General features: G+C 37.4%; 1 protein-coding gene across 4 annotated transcripts in view; it reads right to left on the bottom strand.

The window, feature by feature from the left end:
• Positions 1-12,267, bottom strand: part of SMARCC1 (SWI/SNF related BAF chromatin remodeling complex subunit C1) — a 149,428-nt gene that overhangs the window by 22,486 nt on the left and 114,675 nt on the right. For all 4 annotated transcript variants that reach the window (XM_081285176.1, XM_081285177.1, XM_081285175.1 and 1 more), the window contains one exon: positions 2,033-2,167. In XM_081285176.1, coding sequence (XP_081141302.1) covers positions 2,033-2,167 — 135 coding nt within the window. The remainder of the gene's footprint in view (positions 1-2,032; positions 2,168-12,267) is intronic.

The raw sequence follows: 12,267 nt of genomic DNA, 5'->3' as shown, positions 1-12,267 counted from the left end.
GTTGGTAACTACTTAAGCACCACTGGAATTCTGCATGTGCCAGTAACTCATTATGTTGTAGCTCTATTGCCAGAGTCCCCTAAGAGACTCCACAAAATGACAAAAGAAAAGCTTATTAAGGATAAACACAAATACTCATTCCCTAAAGCAACACCTCTAGAAATTTTCTCTGATAGCCTTTCCCTTTCTGCATCTCCCAGGGATTCCTCCTTTCTATTTCCCCAATAGCACTGAACACTCTGTATTACTAGTATTTCTTTTCATGACTATTTTCCATGTTAAACTAAATCCTCCAAGGGCCAATTTTCCTTTCCATTTTTTTTTCAACTTTTGACAATGATGCTGGCAAGAATTCATTCAAGATACTTAAATAAGGGCCTGTGATGCGCCAGTTCTGTGTTATAGAAGACAGATGAGTAAGTCTCTGCCCTCTAAGAGTATGCTTTCTGGTATGGGATGTGGACACAAGAATTGGAAATTATATATAGGAAGTGCTTTCGAGGTTGCCACAGCAGTAAAAAAGGAGAGCATATCACTCATAGCTGAAAGATACAGGGGATAGGCAAAAAGTAGGAAAAAAAAAAAAAAAAAAAACTTCCTGGCAGAAGAACAGGATACTATCAATCAGGTGTCAAAGAGAAGAAGGCTGCAAGGGAAGCCTATGTGTGGTCTGGCATGGTTGGTGCAGAGGGTAATGGAGATGAGTTTGGGGTCTTCAAAGGGCAGGAAAGGGCCAAAGTATAGCAGACAGGAGCTCGAAGACAAATGTTGGGGGGGCTGTGGCTGTGGCTCAGTGGTATTGCACTTGCCTGGCATGTGTGAGGTACTGGGTCTGATTCTCAGCACCGCATATAAACGAATAAATAAATAAATAAATGATCTATCAGCGCAAAAAAAAAGATGTGGGGAGTGCAGTGATTGAGAGTACACTCAGTTAGGAACTGCTCACATCAGGGAACTGGGGATGGGGTGGTGGGGATGGATGGTGTCGATGGAAGCAGGAGAGTTATTGAAGTAGACTCTCCCCTCTCTATAGATTAACATGTCCTGTTAATATCCCAGCTGGTCTTAAGACAAAATGAAAATGAAGCATGGTGAGAGTTACTGGATTACTCATCAGGAAGAATTTGCCAGAGGACTTGCTTGGATTGACTACTGGGAAACAGTTGAAAAAATACAAATAGATCCATAAAAATGTGCACTCTTCTGCAATAATTTATTCTTAAAATTCTATTTAGAGAAGAGAATTAATATCTCGTATATAGATTTAAAAAATCAAAACAGGAAAATTCTAACTAAATCCTCACAATTCAGCTTATGTTTAGGAAGTCATGAATTCCTTCTCAACCCATTAAAAAAATAAATAAACTCCCAAGAACTCAATCTCTGGTTATCTCAAGGGAATTTCTGAAAAATCAAAATGTTCCTGTGCTTCTCAGTTTTTAATTTTCCTGGCACCCTTTCTCATTTTTGGACTATTTCATAAATTTTCTGTTTGGGTCATGTCCTTATGTCAAAAGTTTCTGCTCCAGAGAATGTTGTGTAAGAGGCTCAATATACAGAGGAGAGAAGGAAAGATGAGAAAGTTCAAGACTGGATGTCAGGAGGGATCACAGAAAATAAGGCTCTTGAGATTAATGCCTACTTCCTCATATTTATACTGAAAAAGATGGGTAATCAAGAAAAATCCCTGAATCAGATAATGGAATTATATGGATTTTACTTCATTGATAACAAGTAGGTAATGAAAATAAGTCCAAGTTCTAACTTGTATAATTTAACGTTATGTATCTACACAGCAAAGAGGTACAAGAAGCTTAGACAACTGGTTTTAGAAAGTGAATGTAGTTCCTTTTATTTATAATCACTGGCTGATAATCCTTTGGAAAGGACAATCAAACCAGCCAAAAAGGACAGAATAGAGCTATAGAGACCAATGGGGTAGGTCACTATTTATATTATCTAACTTGTATTTTTGAAAGGTGGTTAGGGTTAAGCGTCAAACACCCACTATGGAATTCCTCTTACTTACAGCCTCTTTCTCTCTGTCCATGATAGTTTCCAGCTCCTCAAAATGTCGAAGTTTAATCTCTAGTTTCTTCATTTGTGTCTCAACCAGGAGAGCTACGAGGGACTTGATCTTTCTCTCTTCCACAGCAGCCAGATGCTAAGGGCAAAAGATCATTCAAATTATTTAGGTAAGCATTTGTTTAAAAAAAAAAACATTAAAAAATGCAATTTGAAGTGGGAATTTTGTTTTGTTTTTGTGCAGTGCTGGGGATGGAACTCAGGGCTTTATGTATACTAGGCAAGTGCTCTACCACTGAACTATATCCCCAGCCCTCTCAAAGTGGGAATTCTGTAACTGAGGGTGTGCTTTATATGTCCAATTTGCATGTCTCTTCCAAACACTTATTTCAATGTAAAATAATAACTCTCCTTAAATTCCTGGTCCTTATAGCTAAAGCAACCCTTTTAAAGGATCAAAGGAAATCTCTCTCATGGTAAACTTCTCCCATCAAAGAGCCTATAAAGGAGGAGAGGTTAAACTAGGGCTCTGATAGGTGACCTGTGGTGCACTTCCTCAGCCTCTCCCCTGTACCTCCCCTCACCACCCTTTCTTCCCTAAGGCAGGCAGTTGTCTCCTCAGTTGCAAAGGAGCAGATGCAAAGCTGCTCTCTTCCCAGTGGTGAGCAGACTGTGTGTGGGGAAGGACAGAACAGTATTGCCCAGAGCATGAGAATGGCATCCAGAGCCAGAAAAGCAAACACAGGAGCAGACAGGAAGTTACTCTGGAAGACTGCCATCTGCTGCCTCCAGCCTGATGGTGAGTCCTACTCATGCTTCTTGCCAGCTAAGCAGTACAAAGAAGAATGCACATTACCCGTATTTGGCCAGGGCTCTGACTACCTGTAAAGATCAATCCTACCTTCTACAGATGCCAACTGGAGCTTCCCAATACCACTTTGCATTTCCCCTTCATAATACCTGCGGAACTTTTGGGCTCATCTTGCTTCTACACGAGGTTTTAAGAAATGGCACAGAGTGGCTATCTTACTGCTCTGTTTCCTACAGAGCCTAGAAGCTAACATGAAAGAATTTAACAGGTTTCTAGGAGCTAAAGTGACATATAACACCTAATGGAAGACTTGTTTTTTTCTTTTTTCTTCTCAGTTGAAAAAGAGAAATGTAGTTTTATGTTCAAGCTCTGGGGACCCATATGCAGGAAGATTCAGAAATGTAAGCAAAATATGAGGATGAAGTTTTACAACTTTATTTATTTAAAGAAATTTTTTAGTTGGACATAATATCTTTATTCATTTATTTTTATGTGGTGCTGAGGATCGAACCCAGGGCCTTGCATGTGCTGGGCGAGCGCTCTACTGCTGAGCCACAATCTCACCACAACTTTATAATAATCATGTTTACTTTTCTTAACTATCATAAACTATACCCATTACCCAGTCTAAATAAATATTACAGAACTCTAAGACTGTTATCATTGTATATTGTTATATAATTTATATTTTTGATAAGTTTATGCATAATATAAAATTTAAAAGTTACAAAGAGGCGTCAAAAAAGTCTTGGGGCAGGGGCTGGGGTTGTGGCTCAGTGGTAGAGCGCTTGCCTGGCATGCGTGGGGCACTAGGTTCCATCCTCAGCACCACATAAAAATAAAATAATGAAACAAAGATATGTACCCACCTATAAAATAAAAAAGCACTGGGGAAGTAGCTCTGTGGCTAAGCAACCTAGGGTTCAATCTCTGGCACCAAAAAAAAAAAAAAAAAAAAAAAAATCTTAATTTTGCCAACAAATCACTAATAACTACAGAGGGGGGATTAATGTTTTTAGTTTCTAGGTCTATTTTTATGAGATTATGACTCCTTGAATCCTGATGATTTGTAAAGAAATTATGGTGTGTATACACACACCTATACATACATGCACATATATACACACTGGAGTTTTATTCAGCTATGAAGAATGAAATTATGTCATCTGCCGGTTAAGTGGATAAAACTGAAGAACATAATGCTGAATGAAATAAACCAAACCTCAAAAGTCAAGGGCCATGTTTTCTCTCACATGTGAAAATTAGAAAAAAAGGAAGGGAAATCAAAAATTGTAGGGGGTTCTCACAAAAACCAAAGAGAAACCCAGTAGAAAAACAGGGTGGTAGTGTAGAGAAAGGAGAAGTATTAAGGAATAAAAATGACCAAATTATACTGTTATTTTGGGTGCATGTATGAATATATAAAAACAATTCCCAAGTTACCAAAAGAAGAGGAAAAAAAAAACCCTGTTCTAATTTAATGAGATTTATTCAGGAATTCGGAGGCATCCCCATGCATTATTAAATAAATTCCAAAACATGTCTTCTCAAAACTTCAGAACAAATGTCTTCAAATTGAAAGGGGCACCAAATGTCAAAAATAAACAAGTAAAATGGAAAAAGACTCACAATGAACATCATTGGAAATTTAAGAACACAAGACAGAGAGAGAAATCCTTACGTATCTCCTTTAAAGAGACAAAGAAACAAAACAAAAACCCCAACAGGTTACAAAAACATTCTGGACTAGATCAGATTTTCTTTCTTTTTTGTAGTGCTAGGGATTGAACCCAAGGCCTTGTGCATGTGAGGCAAGCACTCTACCAACTGAGCTATATCCCCAGTCCTAGATCAGATTTCTTGAAAGCAAATTCATATTTTTGAGGAAAATGGCAAAATGCCTTCCCAACTCTGAGATAATGAACTTCAAATTAGGATTTCATGTATAGGAACTTAAATCAATAAATGAGTACACACAATAAAGACATTTTTGAAATGAAGAACTCAGTTTACTTTTTGCATATGCTATTAAAGGATATGTTCTAGCTAACATAGAATAATACTAGAAAAACTTCAGAGACAATGACATCTAGAAGTCACAGACCCAACCTAAGGAAGGTACAGCAACTGTCCAAAAGCAAATAGAAACAGATAAAAGACTGACAGACAAGACACTGATAACCAAGGTTAGATAACAGGTACAGAGATTCATTTTGTCTACTTCTCTCTCTACATATAGGACAGACGGACGGACGGACACACACACACACACACACACACCCACCCACCCCAATATTTCTGTAACAAAGTTTAAAGGTAGATTTGGATGAGTTAACCAATGCAAAGTAATTAGTTTGGCCCATTACCTTATATCATACACAAAAATTAACTCAATGGATCATAAATCTCAATCTAAGAGCTTATACTAAAAAATTCTTAGACTAGAAAATAGAAGTAAATCTAAATGGTCTGGGATTAAATAAAACATTTATTAGATATGATCAAAGACACAAGTGATAAAGTATTAAGTTGGACTTTATCAAAATTAAAAACAATCTTAATGGGGTTGGGGATATAGTTCAGTGGTAGAGGATATATTTAAAAAAAAAAAAGAATTAAAGGAAGTAACTATTAACCTTTAATTGTATACCCATTAAAATATCCTTCAAAAACAAGGTGAGCTGGGCTAATGGCATATGCCTGTAATACCAGATACTCAGGAAGCCAAGGCAGGAGGATCATATGTTTAAGGCCAGCCCAGGGAACTTAGCAAGACTTTCAAAATTTAAAAACATACATAAAAAGGGCTGAGAATATAGCTCAGTGGTAGAGAAATTCTGGGTTTGACCATCAGTACCAAGGGAAAAAAAAAGATCACAGAAAAAGAGAATTTAAAAAATAGTGAGGGCCAAAGATGTAGTTTGTAGGGGCTGGGATTGAGGCTCAGTGGTAGAGCACTCGCCTCGAATGGGCGGGACTCAGGTTCCATCCTCAACACCACATAATAATAAAGGCATTGTGTTGTGTCCGTCTACACCTAAAAAAAAAAAAAAAAAAAAAAGATGTTGTCTGGTGGTAGAGTATATGCTTAGCATGTGCTGAACCCTGAGTATAATCTTCAGCACAAGAAAAACAAAGAACTTGTAATAAAAAATAAGATGTTATTAATGAGGACATTGAAAGGAAAGGACAAAAAGTACACAGAACTGCTCTTGAGTTATTTTTCCAAGTCCCACAAATCTAGTTAGTTCTATGTAAAAATTAGAAGGTGGGCATAGTGGTAGACATCTGAAATCTCAGCAACTTAGGAGGCTGAAGCAGGAGGTTTGAGGTTAGCCTGGGGACTTAAAACCCTGTCTCAAAATAAAAAATGAAGAGCTGGGAATTGTTGCTTGTAGTAAAGTGTCCTGGGGTCAACACCCCATACTGTAAAAACAAAACAAACAAAATGCCCCCATCAAAAAAAAAAAAAAAAAAAGTAGAAAATAAAAAGGAAACCAAAGTCTGTACTAGGCCCTACGATTTCTTTCTTTCTTTCTTTCTTTCTTTCTTTCTTTCTTTCTTTCTTTCTATCTATCTATCTCTTTTTTAGGTCTGTCTATCTATCTATCTATCTATCTATCTATCTATCTATCTATCTATTTTTTTTTTAGGTCTAGATGGACACAACACAATGCCTTTATTTTTATGTGGTGCTGAGAATCGAACCTGGGTCCCGCTCGTGCTAGGCGAGCACTCTACTGCTGAGCCACAATCCCAGCCCCTACAATTTTCATACAATATATAAAGGATTAAAATCCTGGGGCTGGGGTCATGGCTCAGTGGTAGCACATTTGCATGGCATATGTTAAGAAATGGGTTCAATTCTCAGCACCACATATAAGTAAATAAAATAAAAGGTCTATCAACAACTAAAAATATAAACATATATATTTTTTTTAAAGAGAGAGAATTTTTTTAATATTTATTTTTCAGTTTTCAGTGGACACAAAATCTTTATTTTTATGTGGTGCTGAGGATCGAACCCAGCACTGCCGCTTGAGCCACATCCCCAGCCCTTAAAAAAAATATTTTTAAAAAATAATAATCCTGGGGACTGGGGATATGGCTCAAGTGGTAGCGCGCTTGCCTGGCATGTGTGCAGCCCGGGTTCGATCCTCAGCACCACATACAAACAAAGATGTTGTGTCTGCGGAAAGCTGAAAAATAAATATTAAAACAAAAAACCAACAACCCTCTCTCTCTCTCTCTCTCTTAAAAAAATAAAATAAATCCTGGTTTGAAGATTCTGAAACATGATATACAAAGAATGAGGTAGAATAGTAACTTGCTGTCCAAGCAGAAGTTATTTTACTATTTTATGCATTAAAGGGAGTTTAATTTTGTTGAGCAGTTAATCAGAACAAGCTTTAAACGTGTTTTATTTTTATTTTTTAAAGAGAAAGTGAGAGAGAGAGAGAGAATTTTAATAGGTATTCTTTAGTATTTGGCGGACACAACATCTTTGTTTGTATGTGGTGCTGAGGATCGAACCTGGGCTGCACCAGCATGCCAGGCGAGTGTGCTACAGCTTGAGCCAGATCCCCAGCCCTAAATATGTTTTTAAAAGTTTTTTTTTTTTTTGTATGTATGTATTCAGCTTGTCTCCCTTCATACTAAGATTAGTTTCCTATCATTCTAGCTTTCTTTAAGCAGGTAACAGCCAGAAAGCAGAGGACAGAATGCTTATTGTATGTATAGACAGGTCTAGAAAGTACCTTTTCTCTTCATCTGTCAAACTAGAAAACAACTAGCTGCAGTAGGTTTGTTATGAGGACTCAATGTCCCTAGAACAGTGCCTGGCACATAATGGGTGCAACACTTGTAAGTTGCAGCCTTACTTATGCTTTATGGGCCTACTTTGTTGGCCTACTCTCCTAGCACTAACAATGTTGGGAACCTCCAACACATTAACATTAGTTCCTCCAAAGGCCTCCTTGCTTTTTGACTCCCAAAGCCTCCCCAACATTTACAGTGCTATCTTCTTATCTGATTTCCAGTCCCCAAAGTCAAGGAGGCCTAGGGAAGACCCAAATTTATGCCTGCTTGGCAATTTTAGAGAAAAGGTAAGGAAAACATGATGTAGGGAGTGGAAACAACAGGAGAAAGAGTCAGTCTACTGAGAAACTGAACTCGATTCCTTTAAGAGACTGAAAACAAAACTGGGCAGTAAGAAAAGTGACACACTAAGAGAGAGGAGGTGCTGGGGTTGTGGTTCAGCGATAGAGCACTTGCCTTGCAAGTGCAAGGTCCTAGGTTTGATCCTCCGTACCACATAAAAATGAATAAATAAAATAAAGGTATTGTGTCCAACTAAAAAAAAAAAAAAAAGGCAGAAAGGAGTTAACAATACTGTCTAGTGGGTTCTTTTTTACTGTTCTTTAGTTTTTGGTTCATAAAAATAAGAAACTTAAATCACAATTGGCATACCAGATATGATAAAGGGGAGAAGATGAAATATTTATTATCTAGTCGTTGGGTTTCAGTTATAAAATATTAGAAAATAGGGCTGGGGATGTGGCTCAAGCGGTAGCGCGCTCGCCTGGCATGCATGCGACCCGGGTTCGATCCTCAGCACCACATACCAACAAAAATGTTGTGTCTGCCGAGAAGTAAAAAATAAATATTAAAAATTCTCTCTCTCTCTCTCTCCTCTCTCACTCTCTCTTTAAAAAAAAATTAGAAAATATTTTAATTGGCTTGGAGAATTTTATCAGACGATGCTACTAGGTGTGTTGGAACACCAGACTCCAATCCTGGAGATCTGGGTTTTGATCTTAATTCTGCCAATTACCGATCCTGTGATTTTAGGGTAGCTGTTAACTTCTTTGGGTCTATTCTTTTGTGTGTGTGTGTATGTGTGTTTGCACAGAGCTGTACCATTGAACTATAATGCTAGCCTCTGGGTCTGGTCTTATATCTAAGAACTGAAGGAGTTTAATAAACTGTAGAATCACATTGCAATTCATGGAGCATCTGTTGTGAAAGCTTGAAGTAGTTATTCAGGCAGCAGTCCACTTATAACTTGTATGAAAGTCAAACGAGCAAAAACAGAATAAATTTATGTTATAAGTCTGTTCATTCCACAAAAACTTAAAATAGCACATAATACCTAATTGGATTTCACCTAATAAACCCATTCCCCAAGGTTACATAGCCAGCATTTTGTGTGTATGTGTGTGTGTGTGTGTGTACTCTAATGGCTCAACCCAAATGACCAAAGATTCAGGATTAATAAACTGACTGTAAGCTCCTAAGACACAGGGGCCATCCATACTATTTTGGAAATCAAAGTAAATCCAGTTTTTAGTACAGTGTCTTCCACACAAAAGACACTTAAATATTATCCTTTTTTTATTTGTTTTTTTTATGGTGTTGGGGATTGAACCCAGGGCCTTGTGCATGCAAGGCAAGGACTCTACCAACTGAACTATATCCTCAGCCCTTAAATATTATCTTAATAAACCAATGTATGACATATTCCACCTTACACATTAATTACATTTGTGTAATGTATTCCAGCTTAACACATTAATTAATTCTTGAAATAACTTTGTCACAAAGACCAGAAAGCATCTATAGATACAAACAAAATGAAAAGTCAGAAAAGCTACGTTACTTGCTTAAGGGTTAAAGACAATTATAAGGATTTTTAAAGACATCTGGTAAACTGCAGAATTGGAACAAAAATTTTAAACCCTAAATCTAAAGGCCTTTTAGTTATCATTACCTTGCCTATTAAGAACAAATGATACTTCCATGGATATTTTCCTATAGAATTCTCAGCAGGGGCTTTTTGGTATATTAAATATGGCAGTGCAAAAAAAAAAAAAAAAAAAAAAAAAAAAAGATAGCCACACATTGATTGGCCTTTGTTGAATCAAAAGGGTCTGGGCAGGCTCTCTAACTGCTTTCGCGACAGAAAATAGGGGAACCTGGGAACGTTCATGGTCCGTCTCTGGAAAAGTTCTTCTAAAATACCAAACTGCCATGAAAGTGGTATTTACATCCTGCTGGAGAGAGCTGAGACCACATCAAGAAGGAAAAGGACCCAGCTATGTCTGCCAAGGAGTAGGACTTCAATGAGGTTGCTTTCTTGGACCTTCTAGATGAACCCATTTGTGAGGTAAATACTAACATGAAATGACTCAACATGAAGAACTGCCTAGTAGGTTGGCATTCAGATTTCATAAAATCAGAGGATCAATAAAATAGTTGTTTAATAAACCACTAAGTTTTGCTACTGGAAAAGAATTCATCTGAAAAATGGGAGTGTTACTTTAATAACCAAAAATGTAACTTTGGTTGTGGGATAACACAGCATGAGCTATAAGAACCTCAAGAAAACCACTGTTAAGAGCTTAGAAGACTGGGGGGGGGAGGGCCGTGATACTATTGAAGAGTAAAGAGAAGAGATACTCATGATAAAGTAGTACAAAGTTCAGAAACACAATCTCTTTTAGTGAAGTGGAAAACAGAGTAATTAACAAACTCATGGATATGTCCAGACAGAATAAAAACAATTGTTTCTTATGGAGTAGGGTTTGACAAATACTCTCTTCTCACAGCTAGTTGTTCTATTAGGAGTCTGAAACTAAGAAATGGCTTTGGGACAAAGATAAAATACAAAATACTATTAGTAAATCATGTGTTCTGGGTAACAACACAAGATGCAGCCTCAGCATTTTCAAACACTGTGCATAACAGGACTTCTAGGAATCTAATGGGCATTCCTCTTAAACTGTAAGAGACAGAAAGGTCTCTAAGTGTAGTTAAAAACAATGCCTCCCATATTCTTTCCTAGAGCGTCCTGTAGTTTTTTTTTTTTTAATTGTTCTCTTTTTTTTTTACTTCTGGAACTTGCATCACCTATATGTTGAAACACTTGTCTTTCCAGCCAAGGCTCTAATCACTTCTCAAGAATAACTGATCTAGGGGCTGGGGATGTGGCTCAAGCAGTAATGGGCTCGCCTGGCATGTGCGGGGCACTGGGTTCGATCCTCAGCACCACATAAAATAAAATAAAGGATGTTGTGTCTGCCGAAAACTGAAAAATAAATATTAAAAAATTCTCTCTCTCTCTCTTAAAAAAAAAAAAAAAGAATAACTGATCTGTTAGGTGTGGTAGTGCACACCTAAATCCTAGTGGCTCAGGAAACTGAGGCAGGAGGATTATGAGTCCAAAGCCTACTGTAGCAATTTAGCAAGGACCTAAGCCACTCATCAAGACCCTGTCTATAAATAAAATATATAAAAAAGGGCTGGGGGACTGGGGTTGTAGCTCAGTGGTAGGACAATTGTCTTGCACGCTTGAGGCCCTGGGTTTGATCCTCACACCACATAAAAAGAGATCAAATAAAGATATTGTGTCTTTCTACAACTAAAAAAAAATTTTAAAGGCTGAGGATGTGGCTCAGTGGTTAAGTGCCCCTGAATTCAAACACCTGTACCAAAAAAAAAAAAAAAAAAAGGAAAGACTGACTGCCCCTTCTTCTGTTATCTACTTCATTGGTATCATTATCCTGGCATGTTTGTTTCTGGTAATTCTCCTCTAAACTTTTTCTGTGTCATCTCTAAGCTTCTTTGCATCAGCATTACTAAAGCCAGGACACTCCTAAATCCTTCAAATTAGAGAAGGATAGAAAGAAAGAGAATAAAGGTGAAGCTTTTTTCCTGGTAGAATATACATTTTATACATAGAAATCCCAAAGTTTTTGAAAGTCACTTGGCAGCAAACCCAGTTTTTTCTTTCTTGGTGCTGAGGATTGAACCCAGAGCCTGGCATATGTGTGGCAAGTGCTATGCCACTGAACTATATGCTGTGCCCTTTTCAAAAACTTTATTTTGAAGCCAGGTATATTGGCACACACCTGTAAACCCAGTGACTTGGGAGGCTGAGGCAGGAGGATTCCAAGTTTGAAGCCAGCCTCAGCAACTCAGCAAGACCCTATCTCAAAATAAAAAATAAAAAGGACTACAAGGAGGGCCATAACACTTCATGAGAAGAACAATCAGGTCTGGGAGTGTGCCATAGAAAAAATGTGAAATATGGGAGCCAGAGCCTCAAGAAATGACTAATAAGAAGAAAATAGTAACCTGGGTAGAAAAGGGTTAAGCTGGAACTTTATATAACACATGGATTGTAACCAAAGAATAGAAGTAGTTCTTATATAGAGATGAAAGTGAACAGGGCTAACTGTAGGCAAAATAGTAAAACAGTTCAATTTTTTCTCTAGAATGTTATCAAATAAAGATATGATATCAACACTCAATATATTTAATGTAAATCAATTTTAATCAACACTTTCTAATTAAAGCCTTGGAACTCAAATACAGTGCTGACTTTCCTATCTCCAGAAGAAATTTCAGATGTAAATGAGCAAATTATG

Source organism: Spermophilus citellus (assembly GCF_964194105.1).
Source record: "Spermophilus citellus genome assembly, chromosome: 3".
NCBI classification, from domain to species: domain Eukaryota; kingdom Metazoa; phylum Chordata; class Mammalia; order Rodentia; family Sciuridae; genus Spermophilus; species Spermophilus citellus.
Note: the sequence above shows the minus strand (reverse complement) of the source record. Positions and strands in the feature narration are given on the sequence as shown.